Below are 19,229 nucleotides of genomic sequence, written 5' to 3'. Positions count from 1 at the left end.
TGCCTGTAATGGGTTTTATGTTTGTTATCGCTCAGGTTCTGCCAACATTAAGTCAAAAGTGGAATAAACACACCAGTAGAGCATAGTTGATTATATAACTATTAAAAATTATCTTTAAGTTTGGTCACATGGTCGATTGTGTGACCATGTGTTTGGAAACATGTCCTGACTTGTGAGATCTACAGGTGGCTTTGCTGCTGTTGGAAAGAAGCAGAGTTTCTACACCCACATTCTTTACATAGTGGAAGAGGACGTCACACAGAGGGAAAGACAGAGGTCACACAGCGGCTTTCTTCCTGAAACGTGACTCATGTGTAATCAGGCTGCGTCACACCTGTCTCTGCTTAGAACTTTAATGGTTGAGATGATAAGACTAGAGGCTGGTTGTACACTTTGACACGGAGGCCTCTCTATGGATAACTGAGACACAGCAGAAGGCAGGAAGTGAGGCTGGGTGAGTAGCAGCTGAGGAATGGAGTGGGCTTAACACACTGTCACCCAAGTCAACCTTGAGCCAGTGAAACCACCACTCAACCAATCAAACGGCAGCTCCGAGTTACTGAACCCTGAGGAAACACTGGAAGCTTTAAAGTTTTCACTGTTCTGTGTCAGTGTGTGTGTGCTTTTAATAATTAGTTTTTTGGGGATTCATTCAGACTTTTATTACAAGCAATAACTTCATACACAAATATTTCACGCTGTAGGTGAGATTAAACAAATTTTGCATATATATATATATATATATATATATTATTCTGATGACATCAAATAATATTTAATTTAATTTACACACAAAAAGAAAATATAAACTTGGCAACAATTGGGGGTGAAATGCCATCTTTATCTCCAGGTGGACAACTTTCTTGTTTACGTTTTAAAATAATTGAGTTGTTAATGAAAAAAACATTACAAAATAATGTAAATGTAAAATGTTACAGCATCCCATGTCATCACATCTACATTTCCCAACTTTATAATCCATTAAGCCTGGGCAATAAAATAACGATATTTATCGTGATAGAGATGTAATTAATATTAATAGAAAATATGTGTGATAGAATGTTCAATAATCTCACTGAACTTCGTCAGTAAAAACCCGGAAACAACCCAGAAGGCAAGGCATTTTGGGGGATGTAGGCAGAGGAATGGCTTGAGCTGCTCCAAAGTAGGTGTGTATATTACTAGTTTCATGTTACTGTACATCACCTGAAATGATGTTTTTTGGAACTGTGACATATTTATAGAAGTTTAGAATTGAACTTGTGTGTTTGGCTAAGGAAAAAATTGTGATAATTGTCACTGTAGAATCACAATACTTGTAAAAACAAAATTATAAATTTTTATTTATATATATTTCACGTATTTACAGACAAAGCTCGTCCCATAAGAGAGTAATGTAACTATTGTGATTATTGCACCTAAATATTCGGTTAGTACTGCTCTCAGTAATTATTATTAATGATGAAATCATCAAGTCTGATCTTAATTAAAGGCAATCAATGTAACTCATTATCAGATATAAAATAAACAAATTTCAGTAGCAGTGATTTATAATAAACAGTAAACTTTTCCTTCTTTTTTTTCCTCTTTTATTACTATTATTATTATTATTGTTACCATCATTATTGCTATTATATTTTATTCTGTTATTATATTTTTTTTCCTGTCTTCATCCCTTCCCTCCTGTTACACACACAACTATACTGTAAGAAATTGTAAATACTGTTATCACATTGCTGTTTGTATGTGTATTGTCACCATAATATTTTCTAAATACGTACCCTGCTGTTCGTTTCATGTCAGATGTTATAGTCCGGATGCAAAGACCCAGATTTTTGGAGAACCTTGCAATATGGTCCGTACAAAATGTTTTTTTTCTTTTTTTTTTTTTTTCTATTTCTATACCTCTGAGGTGTGCTCTTTCAAAATTTGGGCAATCTGCTCAATATGTAAATGAAGGCCGCCATTACTGAAAACCTTGTTTTCATCGATATCAGTAACAGTGCATGGTATCAAAATAATTTTGGTGTCTATACACGTTTTTAGTGGTAAAGAATTAGATTAAACAATTTCAGCATTGATATTTTTTCAGTGTATATCCGAGTCGTTACAGAACATCCCCTTTACTTATGCTGATGCGTGCTGCCATTACTGATTTGACTCAGTCCTCAAACTAGTTACATTCAACAACATTGTCAGTCATCAACCCGTGGATGTGCTAATTCCCTCAGTGTGCATCCCTGTGACATCCACAAAACATTGTATAGTACATGGCAAGTGAGATGCATGGCATCCACACTTTGTTTTTGAACAGTGTGTATGCATAGCACAACCACACCTAATCATTTCCAGTTCCTCCAGTGGAGCAACACTAACGTGTGGTTGCATTGTTACTAGAGTCAGGCATCTAGTGCGTTTGTCACGTTCCCATCCAAACTTGACAGGATCTAATTCGTGAGGTTCTGATTTAAGAGCTGATATCCAAATGGCAGTCTGAATGTGCGCCTGCTTTACGTTCTCTTCTAATGCATCTTTTGAAGGTGGGAGGGACTTAACTTAGTCACATTTTTTCCACCCAGCCTTCGCGACCAGACTTCTCCACGGACCGCAGATATTTTCAATGTCACCAAGCTTTTTACCCCATAGCAGGCAGCCATGACTGCTGTCACTTTTATAATGATGTCACCTATGTCCTGAGATAGTACGCCCAATTTGTGCAGTTCTCTTAAGGCCTTTGATGATAGTGCTTTTTCCTACTCTGAAGCACTGAGCCACAGTGTCCATGTTCACTTGCAGTTTCCCCAATGTAGTATCGTTGTCACGATACTAGAATTTCAAACTCAATATCCATACTCAAAGAAAATACTCAATACCATTTCCGATACCACAGAGCAAAAAAAAAGACAAAAAATTCGAAGCCCAATTTCCTTTAATAAAGTTGAGAATACAAACTATGAACACTATACAAAGACAAAAACGATTATGCTTTTTTGAGAAAGTATGACAAAATTAGTAAATTTTCCCTTCTCATTTTTGACTAAAACTGGTTGCGTAGGCCCCCCAGCAGCAGCACTCGCCAAGCTGCAGCTGTGCTGACATTTGCTAACTCAGTTTTATGATGAGGGCCCTATAAATTCCTTTTTCTTTTTTTCCAAAGTTCGATGTTTTCCACTTTAATTTTTTTTAAATTTCGTTTTTTTTTAGAAATATAAACAAATAATTTCAGAAAAAATATATATAATACAGAATAATTACTAATAAATAAAAAAAATCAATAATTAAACAAAAATGTATGTAAAAAATAAGGTAATATGCAATTAAAAAGTAGATTTAAGTTGTAGTGACTGATTATTCTGACTGCTCATTTTTAATTAATGGTCATATAAAGATGTATAAGAACAGCATTAATTTCACAGTCACCTAGTATCCCATCAGGGATCAATGGTTTACTGAATCTGAGCAGGTTTATTGTTTAGGTTAATTTACAGTAAATTAGGTTTATCAAAACCAGACCATAATGATTAAACAAAAACAAATAGGCACAAGTATGCATCAGTTATTTCACCACTAGGGGCCAGAATATTTTACAGTATCAGAAGTTACTATTAACCTACAATGTTTCAGACTCAACAATCCATGGCATCGATGGTCTCGTCCACATCAACAGAACGACTTTATCCACAGATCTGTAGCTCTGATAAGATGTTGTTTAAACGCTCTGAGCAGGTGAAGCTGATTAAAGCTGACTCATGTTTTCACGGAGCGCTGCTGCGCTTGATGAAAAACGGATGGAGTTTCAAAGGCGCAGCAAAGTTAAACGGGCACTGATGACTCTGTGTTTAAGAGTCAGTGAGGATTTGCGCTGGTTTTTTTTTGGCAATTTTAAGAGTTTGATGTGTTTTAGGCAGTGTTAAATGCAGCCAGGGCAGGAGGGGGTAGGGCGGTGCACCTTATCAGTAGGGATGTAACGATTAATCGTAAGGCAGTTAAAAATCGATTCATAGGTATCACGGTTGATATCGATTTTCTGAAAATTGAATGGCAGTACTTTTTTTAACCAGCAGAGGTTAAAGGGCTATCCACAAGTGTAGGCGGTGGGCGGAGTCTGCTAATACTTTCTTTCTGGCTGCCTTCTACTCTTAAATATGTTAATAAATGATTCCTTACCCCTTTAGCACAGAAAGAATATCTGTAATATTACCTGAATATCTGTAAAAGTCACGTTTTTGTATTAGCTCTGTCTGCTAGCATAGCTTCTCTTCACTGCAAGATATCTGCATGCCAACAGACCACTGTTACCAGCGCCCTCTGCTGGTCCAAACAAATATGACGTAAATCAGTGCAATAACGTTTTTTTTTTTTTTTTTTTTTTAAAGTCCAATTGTTAAGGCACAAAATACATTTTCATTTGTATTATTCCTTTATTTATTTCATTCAAGATTTATTTTTAGTTAAATTGCATTGTTTTGAATAGTTTAACCATGAATTCTTTTGACAGTGAAAAATAAAAGGAAAATATTACCGTGTTTTCTAGTTTTTTTTTCCCAAAAAAAAAATTTGTCTACAGTCCCATTTTGTAAAATAAATCGTGAGAGAATCGTATCGTGAACCCAGTATCGTGAATCTAATCGTATCGGGAGTTGAGTGAATCGTTACATCCCTGTTAATCAGTGGTCCCCGGAACATTTCCTCATAAAAAAAAAAAAAGGTCCCTTGCCTCACGGTGACGGCGTTTCGTGTTGATTCTGTCCATTTCCGCGTTTAACCGTTTTCATTGCTCGATTCTGTGATTTATAGGGCCCTATTAGTATTCAGCTGCAGCTGAAGGGAGGGGCTGCACGTGTGCCTGTTTGTCTGCAGCAGCGAATAAAGTTGTCAATTGAAACAGGCGAGGGAAAAAAACTATATCTATTAACCATAGATATATTAAGAGATGGACATGGCGCTGTTAGTATTCGATACTTTTGCAGGTGAATATCGTATCCGATACTCACTTTTTGGTATTGATACTTTATTCGGTATTGAGTTTTTTGACCGCACAAGTCCTTCCATGACATGACAGGTCAGGTTCAACTTTGTGTAGAAGTGCAGCAGAGTAGGGCAGTGCAATTAATCGAAATACGATTACAATTTCATTTATTACACATAACATAATTGAGAAAAAAAGAGATTATTAAAAATAAGTAGAACTGCAAGCAGTTATGAAAGGGGGCCAAGCCTTCCACGCGACTCGGCACCCAGGTGTCGCGGAGCACATGGAAGTTCCTCACAAAGGATGACTCCGTGTGGCGAGCGTCAGGACACAGGCCAACGTGCCATTTGCTGGTGAACAGATGAATATGAAGTTTTTGAAGATGTGAATTAAAATGTGAAAGTTCGAGGCCAAAATGTGTTTGCAATTATAGCGCCACCTAGTGGCGCACATTTTGGAATGGGTGGTCTGTGTGGTCTTCTATATCTACCCTGTAAATTTTACAGCCCTCAACATAATAATTCAGCTGAAATAAATGTTTTTTTATTCATATGTTATGATGTAATAAGCCACGCCCACTTTGACCAATCGCGAATACATTTGAGATATGGCCTCAGGAGGGACCCAAGATCATACCATCATCCCGGACATCCTTCACCAGAAACTCACCCAGCTCACAGTGCCGGCCTCCACCTGTCAGTGGATCACCAACTTCCTGTTTGACAGGAAGCAGCAAGTAAGGCTGGGAAGCATCACATCTAGCACCCGGTCACTCAGCACTGGCGCCCCTCGGGTGTGTTCTCTCCCCACTTCTATTCTCCCTCTACACCAATGACTGCACCTCAGGGGACCCTCTGTGAAACTCCTGAAGTTTGCAGACGACGTCATCGGTCTCATCAGGGATGGGGACGAGTCTGCCTTCAGACGGGAGGTGGAACAGCTGGCTCTCTGGTGCAGTCAGAACCATCTGGAACTGAACCCGCTCAAGACTGTGGAGATGACAGTGGACTTCAGGAGAAATCCCCCCCCACTCACCCCCCTAACCATTCTGAATAGCAAAGTGGCTACCGTGGACTCCTTCAGGTTCCTGGGATCCACAATCTCACAGGACCTGAAGTGGACCTCCCACATAGACACATTCAGGAAAAAGGCACAGCAGAGGATGTACTTCCTGCGTCAGCTGAGGAAGTTCAACCTGCTCCAGGAGCTGCTGATCATGTTCTACACCTCAATCACTGTCTGGTTTGGATCTACAACCAAACTGGACAGACACAGACTACAAAGGATAATCAGGACTGCAGAAAAGATCATTGGTGTTGATCTACCCTCCATCCAAGACTTATACCTGTCCAGGGTCAGGAAACGGGCAGGTAGCATCACTGCAGATCCCTCACACCCTGCACACAATCTGTTTAAACTCCTCCCCTCCGGCAGACGCTACAGATCATTGTACGTCAAAACTACCCGCCATAAAAACAGTTTCTTCCCCCAGGCTGTCACTCTGATCAACTCTAAACAGTCATAGAGTGTCAGACCTGTTTCTGTTACTGTGAAATAACCTGGAACTAAACATAACAACCCTGGATCAATCTGTCACTGTGAATGTTCATGGACATAATATTTTAAATATTTAAATGTTCACCTGCACTACTCATCAATGCACTACTGCACTATTATCTTATTATTATTGTATTGTTACTATTATTATTATTATTATTACTATTATTATTATCTTGTTATTCTTATTAGTTTGCACATATTAGTCTAACTACTCTTATATTTATACTTCTTTTTTATTTATTTTTATTTTTTCTAGTTGATTGTTATTATTTAATGTTACACTATCTGAGAGAGCACAGGTCACCAAGACAAATTCCTCGTGTGTATTCATACACTCTTGGTCAATAAAGTTGATTCTGATACCCACCAAATCTGGTAAAAATTGGTCTTGCCATTTAAGAGAGATAAATATTCGTTATTTGCAGCGCCACCTAGTGGCCTACATTATTCAAATTTGCCGCGTACCCCCACAGTTATAAGCCAAACAAGGATTTCAGATTTGGTGGTGTTAGCATTTATTTTGACTGAGATATGTACCAGTTCGCGTTTTCAAAGCTAGCTAGAAAACTTTACTTGTTAATAATTTGTGCATATTTTGCCCAAACAAAATTATTTTGATAACTTTAGATCAAGTCCAACTGAAGACTCTACGTGCCAAGTTTCACGTTGATTGGACAAAACCCCAAGGAAGAGTTCGAAAAAGTAGGTTTTCCAGTTTTTGAGATTTTGCTCCAACAAAAGTCCAGGCGGAAATGGGCGTGGCCTAGCCCAGGTGATTCAGCGCTATTCAAGGAATCTGTGGATATGAAGTTTTTAAATATGCAACAAACGGTGTGGGAGCAAAACGCATTGACTTTTGTTATAGCGCCACCTGGTAGCGGATATATGTGAATTTTTGCATCCAAGGTCCCCTGGGGGTTTTGGACCGACCCTCCAAAGGGCACCGCCCTCCCTTGCACGGTTTAGCCTGCAGCAACACTTTTACCAACAGAACTATAAAAGGTAACAATAATAATCTGAACAATAGGGTTCCTAGCACCGCTGGTCCTAGCATACGCGGTTCCCTGGCCCTGCGGGCTTGGCCGCCTAATATGTATTTTTTTATTTTACATACACTTTATTTGCTAAATAAAACAAGCTTCTACGATTTCGGACATCTACAAATAAAGCTTGGCACATACCGATTAATAATACTAACTTTGAGTTGTTTAATTCTGTGGTACACATTTTATTCTTGTTTAAATAATATATTTTCCATTGTTTTGTACAAAAAATAAATAACTTTTGGTTGACAAATAATCGTGATTTTAAGTGACTAAAATAATTGTGATTATAATTTTTTTCTATAATCGAGCAGCTCTAAGCAGGACGATGAAAATGTCTGTCCTCACATACGATGTTGATTCTTTTCACACCACTTTAAGCTGCCGTAACCATCTGCTGTATGATTATTACATCCACTTCTTTGTCATGAGATCTTCCCTGCAGAAGACAATGCCATCCTGAATTACAACTGATACAGTCTCAGTAGAGTTAATGACCAGACTGTGTTCATCCGCTTCTGGATCAAATTCTGACACATCAGATCTATGACCTGTATCTTATTCTCAGTTACTGTAAGGACAACCTTCTGTGTCAATGGAGTGTGTAACTGCAGTTTGTCATCGGCTTGCTTCGTCACCAGCTAAAGCTGTCCAAGTCTTTTTCCAGTCACCACGGTCCACTGTCTTGCAAAGAACAACCCTGCACCAATGCTTCGGATGCTTAGGATCAATGTCGAGGCATTCCTTATCGTAGAAAAGGCAGTGTTGCCTAAAGTTGAAGGTTTTTGATCCGGACCGACAGACGTTTTCCTGCCGATGTGCTCAGTTTATTGACGCGTCTCTTGAGGTGAGATTAGGATGGATATGTGGATACACAAACTCTGACAAAGCACTTCTAAATGTTTGTCTGTCAACAGTCTAGTTTCAAGATCTTCATGGAGATCTTCAAATCTGTTTACTTGATTCAATGTTACAGGGTATCCGCAAGGTCTCAAAAAGTCTTTGATCCAACAATTGAAATTTAAGGCCTTAAAATGTCTAAAATTCTTCAAAAATTTCATAAAAGGTCTTAAATATGATTTTGAAAGGTCTTAAAAATGTATCTAATCATACATTCATCAACCTTACCATCTATTAATACAGGCGATCTGCTTGGACCAGGGTATCCGCGGGGTCTTGAAAACTCTTAAAGTCTCTGCGGGGTCTTAAATCGAATAATTTAAATTTAAAGAGGGGGGGGTATCATGTTTTTTTCACACACATAGTATCATTCTATATCATACTCAAATAACTAAGCTACCCAATTTTTTGGGGAAAATGCAGTAAATATTAAAAAAAAACCTTTTCCCTCTGTAGCCCACGATTCATGACACCTCAATTTCGCCTCTGTCTCGTTAAGAAAGTCCAAGCTTGTCTGACGCCCATGAACACAGGTTTTGTTTACTTCTGTTTTTCTGTGCGCTGTATTTGGCTTCTTTCTACATTTTTACATCGCTGCAATACATTAGAATGATTGTCAAAATGAGGAATGATAACGTACAGACGGAGATCTGTCACTGACGCACGCACACACACACTTACCTGTGGTTGCTGCTGCTGCAGGCCCTTATTTGCATATTTTGCAGAAAATATTGGTGTGATCAATACTGAAATGGTTTATTCTGATTTTTTACCCCTAAAAACATGTATATAGATAACAAAATTATTTTGATACCATGCGTAGTTATTGAGATATTGACGAAAACAAGATTTTCAGTAATTGCGGCCTTAATTTGCATATTGTGCGGATTGCCAAAGGATGACACAGACCGCAATACACGCTTATCGGTCCTTGCTACCGGACTATTAGTTCTACCTCAGGTGTGCACTGATTATTTGTAAAATGTGTTGCACATTGTGTTTGATTAAGCATGTATTTAATGTCTATATTCGTACATTAAACAGTTTAACAGGTTTTTGAGTTTATCTCCGTAGTTTTGTTGACCTCTTTTTCAATGTTGAAGATTACTTTTAAAATCAAAGTTTTTAAATTTGCCCTTTTTTCTTCTGGTCCTTATTTTGAATAGGTTTAACAAAAATGAATCAATTATCAAAATCGACTGATATGAAAACTTATATCATGATACATATTTCAGACATATTGCCCTATAATTCATATACCGATCATTCCTTTGTTATTCTGTTTGAAATGAAATTAAAATAACAAACAGCATGGTTATTTTGTTTTAAAACAAAACAGAAATACATGTAATAAAAACCAGATATAGAGCATTTTCTGTTTGAAAAAAATATTGTTCTGTTTGTGAGAAATTTGGATATTTATGGGGAAATTAGAGTGAGAACTGAAAACGGCTGCCCAGGTCCTGGGCCCAGTCTCTGCACACAGAGACTGCTCATGTTTTCATGCAGTCTGTGGATGTTTCAGCTCATTAAAAGCTGCTTACGTTTATGTTTTGTTTTATGGTGTTACGGTCCAAATAGTATCCAAATAAACTGGTGGCTGACTACCGACTGTGAGGCTGGTGTGAGGAACAATAGATGTTAGAACTTCTAGGATTTGACACTAGCAAAGACAATGGGCTTTGAGACTGCTTCAGTGTGGTGATAAAGCGCTATATAAAATCATGTCCATTTACCATTTACCATGCACGTTTCACTTCCGCGGTTGAGTGAAGACCGTGAAAGAACTTCCGGTTCCTAACCCTACTGTATTATGACAAATGACTATAGTTTTCATACAATAGCAGCAAATAGCAAAGGACATTTTATACATTTGCATAAGCTACTGGCCTTTCACTGACAAACCGTTTTTCCCGTTGATTGATTGATGGATGCACTTTATTGTCTGGCCTGAAGCAGTGACAGAAAATATTTTTTGACACGGCCACAACAGCAACACATTCAGCACAATAAAACACATTCAGCACAATAAAACACATTCAGCACAATAAAACACATTCAGCACAATAAAACACATTCAGCTCAGTAAAACACATAAAAGTTGCTTAAAACAGTGAGGATAATTTTATTCAGAGTTGCTTCTCTAGTTTTATGTTTAGCTAGTTGCTAATGTTACTTTAGCTACAGCTATGTTTTTTTTAGTATTTCTTACCTCGTATAAAACCTAATGTCCTCATCTGAAGTAGCAAACCATTCCAAGCCAAACTTGTTCCTGATCCATCTCCTCCATCCGTCTCCGGAGGGCCGCGTTCTCTGCCCGGACCAACTCTATAACACTGAGGGCTAAGTGCAATGAACCTGGATCAGCACAGGAGCAGTAGTCGTGGTCAGGACGTGGTACATCGTTTTCCTCCTCGGGGTCCTCAGAGAGAGAGTTTGGTTGCTTTCTTCGCTCCTTAACACCAGGACGAGGTGCAGGAAGGGAGTAATTATTCCATTCAAAAAGAACGGGGACGGCTCCTTCGACACCCTTGTGCATTTGATCGCTCCTTCATGTCAGGGTTAGGGTCTGTCTCTCCAGATGTTGATGACCCACTTGTTTCGCAGCTCATCTTCTTCTGGGAACGTAAAAAACTCAAAGCAGAACTACATCTAGCTGAAGCTGTACACTTAAGGATGCAACAGTGCTGTCTTCTCTTGTTTTGGAAGGTAAACTGGATGTCGTTTTGTAGACGCACAAACAGGGACAATAAAACAAAACTGTGAAAAATGTTTCAAAAGTGTGACGGCTCAATTCTCCACTGTTTTGACTTTCCAAAAATCGGTAACAGGAAAGATGTCAGCTGTCTTATTTTCAATTGGAAATACATCACGTGTCCCTGTGCATATAGCCCATTACACAGCTAATTTGAGGGCAGTAAAAATATTTATTTTGCACAGTATAATATCTTCAACCACTAACGGCAGATGTCAACACACTCGGAAGCTGATCACAAGAAACGAGGAGCAATATAAATTCAGTACACCACCTCTGGTTCCTTTAATCACATATCATGCATGTTTTCGTGGTATTGATATGGATTATTTTCTTTTTTTAACATTCAATAATTAAATGTCCAATAATTCCTATTTACCCATAATAAAATATATTCAGGTCCACTTTCTCAAAGCCTATTTTTTGGAACAAACAGTTTTAGAAGATTTGATTTCAACGTAATCTAAATCTAACAACACAAGCAAGTATGTAAGCGATGAGACAAATCACATATAAATAACTAGAACACTCAGATAAACACTAAAAAAGACAGTTTGAACAAAATGCACAAAATCTAAATTGTTAAATAAGAATAATTCTATTTTAAGTATTAAACGTAATACACATTAAACAACTTGTATACATATAACTAATAAATCAAATAAGCAAACACAATAGACCCCTAAATGATAATTATTAAATCAATCATAATCTTGTACATACTTTGTATTGCTATAAATCAGCAGTAAATGTCATCTTTAACTAACTACAATAACTGATGGTTTAATTTCTAAATGTAAAACATCTAATTGAAGAATACTGTTAGATATAAACTTTTGATAACTGTGCTTTGACCTACAGTATATCATTTGCGTATATCTTTATCTTTGATGAGCTTATGTTTGACCCTGAAAATCATAAATGTCTTAGTATCATAACAAAAGAGGACATGTCCCAGCCAAGGGAAGAGAAACACTAGATAACAACATAAACTAAAAATGCTGAGAAAACTGTTTGTGGCCCAGGAGTGAGCCGACCTTCAGATGTGTGTGAGATGAGGGCCTGTTTCTCCTGTTGACTTTACGTTGTTTGTTTTCTGTTCATCTGTAATAAAATGATTGATTCAGCAAAACAAAACCTTTGACTATGTCTCTCTGGATCTAAAAACTCTTAACAGTGACATCCTTTTTTTAACCTTTAAATATTCCAGTTCATCAGTAATGGGCCTTATGCGTGCCTCCTTTTTTTTTGTCTGAGAGTAAAAGTCCACCCCCGTCTGTGGGTCCTTTCTGTGTGGTGAGTTTAAAACATGAAGCTCTCGTCCTTGTTTCCCTTAAATATCCAAAGGTCACACAAACACAACAAGATTAATTTTAAAACCAAAAAATGCTGCTTGTCTGGTTTTTGATATTTCTGTATAAGTCAGTAAACCACATTGTTCAGTTGTTATTTTGATTTGGTTTAAAAACGGAATAATCAAAGAATCAATGGTACACAGATTCTATCTTCAGTAGTGTTGGTTTGTTTTTAGCAAAGCAGCAGCATTTCATCCTAAGAACGATCAACCCTCAGTCTCTGCTGCTGACCCTGGGAGGGACTGGCCTTCGTCCTCTTCCTTTTGTCCTTGCCAGAGGAATGCTGTGGTTCAGCTGGTAAACTGAAAATCTTCAACCTTTCACTTGTCAACTCACTGGAAACCTGCTGTAAAACAGCAACATCTTTGGCTGAGGTTGAGGACGTGTTAAGACATATTTCTAATGTGGGAATGTGCTCATCTTTTCTTTATTGTATGATAATACTTAACACTATTGATGTTTTAAGCATGACTAGTACAGATACCAACAAATAAATTGATCCTCCGCTGTTTTTTTTTAAAATTATTTTTGCAAAATTAATTTATTTTATTTGCAACAGCTGAAAACTTTTAAACGTTTTTATAATTGCTTACAAAATGAGATTTCTGAATCGAAGTTGAGTAGCTTTGATCAAGGAGAGGGAAAGTAAAACGCAGAGTAACAAACTTCAATTATTTCCTAAAAGATGTTGAAACACGGGAAAAAGAATGTGATTCTACTTCTCAGTGTTAAATCAAAGAGTGTCACAGACGGTGGGCTGCCTCTGAAGGGACCCAGTACGTCATCAACCCATGATCCTTTACATGCCATGTAAGATGGCAGCCTACAGACTCATAGGCTGTCTTGTAAATGTCATACCAATGTACTACTCATACTAAGTTAAAGTTAGTATGTAGTGCGGTCACATTAAATAGTATGGAAAGGTTGAGTATGTGAGAAATACCCAGATGTATGGGGAAAGTATGCACACTAGTCATACTCAACCGCCCAATGATGCTTTGGAGCGCAAGCTAAAAATCTAACATCTTTTCAAAACAAAAGCATCACTTCTTGTCCTTTCATTTTTAAAGCTTTTTAAAATAAGACTCTTGTTTTGAAGTTAACCAGAAGTTTTGTCAGCACAATGGTGGGTTTCCGAAAATCTCTGAAATGTATATCTGAACATTTTAGAAAATTTGTCCTTTTATTTTTATCCTTTATATTTTATATGCATTTTAAAATCTTTCTATTGGTAGTTAACACCGTGGCTCAGAGAGAAACGATTTTTCTATTTTCCTGTCCAGCACACGCAAAATTGACAAAGATGACTTTGACTTGTACATAGCATGTTAGTGGGACATGTCCAACACAGCTTTAAATTGATTCTAAGTCCAATCTATAAAAGACACACGGCTCTTCTGATATGTTGAACATTTTGGGCAAAGTTTGTGATGAGTTCTTAACTGTTTTTCACAAAGCCAGACCTTCAAAATAAGTCACAGCAGAGAGTCTCTGTACAGTGCAAGTCTAACTGGCGCCCCCTGTGGTTAAACTGTTGTAGTGACTCAGATTTCCTATTTCAACCATTTACACGTCAGTTTACCCATTTTAGTTTGGTTTATGTTTCATCATGTTTCCCTGTTTAGATGACTTTACTGGATAATCAATTTCTCCAAATTGTATCAAACAAGATTAATAGGTTTAAGAGAGTCAACTACTGTTGTTCTTTTTATATTTATTGCTGAAGATGATTTAAGCAACACTGCAAGACACTCGGCCACTTTTCCATGAAATACTGTACAGCCGTGATCACATAGCGTGAGATTTTGAACATTATAAGCCTGACATTCTCGTCAGTTTGCTGTACTTGCTAGACATACAGTACATGTGACACATGTGAGATATAAATCTTTCTCTCTGTCTCTCCCTCAGGAACGCTTTGCTGAGGTCTTCGGGCAGGATGCGGTGGCTGAGATCCGGCGGTCCGAGGAATCTTTTAAAAAGTGGCTGCTGGTGGGGATGACGGTGGTGACCGGGGTGGTGGTGGGTTCGCTCTTCGCACAAAAACGTCTGTGAGGAGGCACTCGAACAGGAAGTAAAGGAGAACGCTCCACCAACGCTGAACTATGTGCACAAACGGGCAGTGTTTTTGTGTTCACTGATTTCATCACCATCTCTCCAATCATTCCCAGTCCGTGTCAGTTGTTTACACCGTGACACCACTTCACACTCGTGTGACTCACGTGAGCGTTTCGCTTCTCCTTTGACACTCGGTGTTCTCGCGCACAGCTCGCCATGTGCCATAAGGAGCATCAAGGCACCATGTGACGGCAGAGCTCATTGGTCCGTCGTCTCTGCAGGTCTGTCCACAGCCACACACCTGATAGACACAGGCAGAGTGGATTGTCTTTTACTCAATGATTTTCCACACTCAACCCTTTCCATTGGAGTGGAATGTACTGAGGCCAAAATATTAGAACAGCTTTGTTTGCTGACACGCATTTCTCTGCTGACATCAACATTATTATTCCTATTTGGACTTCCTGTGAAGTAGCATCAGTGCTTCAAAACTCAACAAAACCTTAGTGTATAACTGATCTTTGGACACAATCTGCTGTGGAATCTGCACGTGTTTGTGCATCGAAGGATTTCTGCTCACAGTCACTGCACTACAGAGCTCCACCAGTCTGGTGACTTCACACACCATTACTTCCGTGATGCACTTTTTCTTCATCCTATCCAGATGTTTTTGGTGACGAGCTGCAGTTCACAACCATCCACAGCCTTTTAGTTTTTCAGCTTCAGGTGATTTAAAAACAGTCCAAGCTGTGGATGTCATGTTGTCCTTAAAAAGAGTTCTTTAACGTTGAACGTCTGCAGCTCCCACCAGAACATGAGCACACAATTCCAATTCCAATCTGACATTTGATTAGTATAAGAACGTCACTGTCGCAGCTTCCCGAACATTTCTGTTGAAAAAGTGCTGACGCTGTGGTCATTTTCATCAACCATCTCCTCTTCCCACTCATTGTCCATCTGCGTACTGCCCCCCCCACAGTCACTCAGTGAGAGTCGTGGAGTCGCTGCTGATTAACCGACATGAACCCAGCTGTGCCTCCGTCTCCTGTTTATGTTGTTCTCACGGGGTTGTGGCGCTCTCTGCCTCCTCCCACAGTCCTGATGTAACCCTGGAGATAACTAATGAGGTTCTCTGTGTGTGTGTGTGTGTGTGGCTCATACATTCCACATCAGTATCAACAAAATGTATATTTTTCTAGTCTGCCCCAATAAGAAGCTGCTCCTAGGATCATCTTCTGTGTGTCTCGCCGCTTCTCTCTTTCTCTGTGTGTGTGTGTCCAAATGTTGGGCACTAAAATGAAGGTAGTGTGATTCCTGGTCTGACCCTATATATAGGCTACTTATTTAAACCAATTAGATTAGTGCTTTAGCTTAGTGACATCTCTGAAATCTAAGTGGTGACTTTGAATTGTTACTTCCCCTTAATTAAGACGACCAGAAGCTCCCTTTTGTTCATTGATGTGCATTGTTATTTCTGGTTTGCCCTGATTGAGGTAACACTAACAAAACAAGGATTTTTTTCACTGTAAAACAAGTTTGGTTCACTTTTAATCTAGGCTAATGCTCCGTGTTTGTCTCTACAATGACATTGTAAAATTAAAAGGACATTGAAACCCTAATAAAGCCCAAAGCTGGAAGACGCACTGTGTCCGTCTGGTTTTCTCACAAAGAACAAATGAAGGGACTCTGTTCAACTAAATGTATTTCCATTAAAAAAAGAGAGAAACCGTTTTAGAAGAAAAGCAAACGTTTCTACTTAAAAAATATTTATATACTGGTACTGATGTTGGTAAAGTACCGTGTTTAGCCTGCAGAGTGTGTAGCAGGCACAGACATACTTGGGTAAAGGTAACTACTGCCAGAATAAGAAAACTCAACACTTTATGGTGAGTGGAATCTGGATATGACAGAGAATGACGATGCAAGTCACTATTACATTTAATAATTATAATTTATTTAGATGTGTTGGTGATTTGATAAATAGTTTCTCAATGTTCATCACTTTAATGTGACCTCAGGAAGATTTTAATGCTTTGCTAATCATGGAGGAAGTTAATTTTCATTTAATTTAATTGTTCTGCAAACATCTGGGCAGCCTGAACACTGGGCTTCACTTCAACATCAGAACTATGATATATTTGGTGAATAAAGCTGGGACAACATCTGGTGCTACACGGTATCTAGTGTTCATTTTTTAGACTAAACATTTTCCTAATAGTTTTTGTGGACTACTTGTTTTTATGTGACACTAGACTAAGACAAATTTTTAAAAAAAGATAAAAACCCAGAACTAGCTAGGCTTTCTTTTTGAAAAGTCCAATCAAAGCTAATTGTGTGGAAGGCAGAAGAAGCCTTAATACCATTCCATATCAGGTTAATACATAATAATTGAAGCTTTAGTTCACTTCATTTAGTTGACTAAAACTAGACTATAACTGAAATTGTCCTGATGACTACATTGCCTCAATATGGATTTTAGTCAAATAACTACAACTAAAACTAAATTAAAAATTGCTGTCAAAATAACATATCTTGATAATGAAATGACACAATTTGTAACGCTGTGGGTAAATGTGGTATTATGAGCTTATTGTCATATTGTATCATGCTGTGAACTCAGTTTATCGTCCAAACACTAATATTTAGTGAATATCCCGTGTATTATTTAAAGATCAATCAATACTTACAATGCGGGCCGTAGGGAAATATTCCAATGTGTATTTAAATGCCATCAAAGTGTCAGTTGTTGTTAAAATTCTATTTTCACAAAATTTATTTAAAAATTAATTTAAAAAAAATCCCTTTAGTAGTATGGTTTAATAAGTTGGACAAAAACACAAAATATTGCTCCTTGTTTGGATCATCACTGTAAAGGGCTTCTTACACAACAATGCGTTTCCATTAAAATTATTGAAAGTGCTGCAGTATGAGTAGCAGGATAAGCAAAGCCAGTGGTTCCCAATCACTGGGCCACAGATTGGTACCGGTCTGTAGATCGTTTAGTACATGGTGCAGCAAAGAAAAATGAAATGTAAGTAATTTGTGCATGTTCTGGTCCTATATTTTGAAAAATTGTCAAGAACCTTATTCACTTGGCTGCACTTAGACAGACTGTGTAGGGCAGCAAGTGGGAATAAAAGTGACAATTAATGACAGACCTTCATGAAAAATGTCATCAGGAACAATCTCCCTTAAAGGAAGTTCAGAGAGAGATTTGATGGTGAATGAGTCATGGGATGAGGAACTGAAAGGGAAAAAAGTGAAGGTAGGAGATGTTCCAATTTCTGGATGAATTAATGTTCTGCTTTTCTCTTCTTAGTCTATACATTATATACATTCATTTATGTGTAAATGGATGCTTGTTGTACAGGTTTTTAATCACAGCAGGGCCACAGAAATGTGTTTGTCTGATCCGAGGGCCACTTTTACAACATGTCAGTTTTTAGAATAATGACCAATCTGCAGCAGCAAGGCAAATTTATTAGTATAGCGCCTTTCATACACAAGGCAACTCAATGTGCTTTACATGATCAAAAAGTGCAACAGAAAACATTCAACAGCTTAAAATCAATAAGAACATTAAAATCAGCAGTAAAAAAAAAAAACATTTAAAATCATCAACAAACACATTACATCAACAACATGACCAAAATATTCCCTAAAGAGTACCTTTAACTTTGATTTAAAAATGTTCACATTAGATGCTGACTTCAGCTCTGCTGGTAGTTTGTTCCACATCTTTGCAGCATAACAACTAAACACAGCATCACCATGTTTACTGTGAGCTCTGGGCTCTACTATCTGACCTGTGTCCATAGATCTGAAAGACCTGCTGGGTTCATACCTGACTAACATCTCACTGATGTATTCTGGACCAAACCCATTCACGGATTTATACACCAGCAGCAGAACTTTAAAGTCTATTCTGAGGCTGACTGGGAGCCAGTGTAAAGACTTTAAAACTGGAGTAATGTGTTCTGACCTCTTTGTTCTGGTTAAGACCCGAGCTGCAGCGTTCTGAACCATCTGTAGCTATTTGATGCTCTTTTGGGGGATTCCTGTCAGAAGACCATTACAATAGTCCAGTCTGCTGGAGATAAAAGCATGGACCAGTTTCTCCTGATTTTTCTGAGTCATTAAACCTTTCACTCTGGAGATGTTCTTTAGGTGGTAGAAGCTGTTTTTGTGATTGATTTGATCTGACTGCTGAATGTAAGATCTGAGTCAATCAGAACACCAAGGTTTTTGATTTGGTCTTTATCTTTTAAAGATCGAGACTTAAGATACTCACTGACAGTAGTTTTTTTTCCTTGTTACCAAAGACAGTCACCTCCATCTTGTCATGATTTAGTTGAAGGAAGTTTTCACTCGTCCAGAAAGTTTATTTTGCTAAGCAGTCACACACACCTCATTGGGACTATAGTCATCTGGGTTCAGTGATAGATATACTGTAGTTGTCATCTGGTTGGCTCTGATAATCAACCATACAGTGCTGTGAAATTTGTCCTAAAGGAAGCATATAAAGGCTAAACAGAAGGGGTTCAAGAACAGAGCCCTGAGGAACACCACAGGTCATTGGTAATCTG

General features: G+C 38.1%; 1 protein-coding gene across 2 annotated transcripts in view; it reads left to right on the top strand.

Annotated features, from left to right (window-relative positions):
- The window catches only part of bcl2l1 (BCL2 like 1), a 42,429-nt gene extending 26,146 nt beyond the window's left edge, over positions 1 to 16,283 (top strand). For both annotated transcript variants that reach the window (XM_028454147.1, XM_028454148.1), the window contains exon 3: positions 14,497 to 16,283. In XM_028454147.1, the coding sequence (XP_028309948.1) occupies positions 14,497 to 14,640 (144 nt within the window). In that variant the 3' untranslated portion in view covers positions 14,641 to 16,283. The remainder of the gene's footprint in view (positions 1 to 14,496) is intronic.
- The last annotated feature ends 2,946 nt before the right edge of the window (positions 16,284 to 19,229 follow it).

Source organism: Gouania willdenowi, chromosome 7 (assembly GCF_900634775.1).
Source record: "Gouania willdenowi chromosome 7, fGouWil2.1, whole genome shotgun sequence".
Lineage (NCBI taxonomy): Eukaryota > Metazoa > Chordata > Actinopteri > Blenniiformes > Gobiesocidae > Gouania > Gouania willdenowi.
Note: the sequence above shows the minus strand (reverse complement) of the source record. Positions and strands in the feature narration are given on the sequence as shown.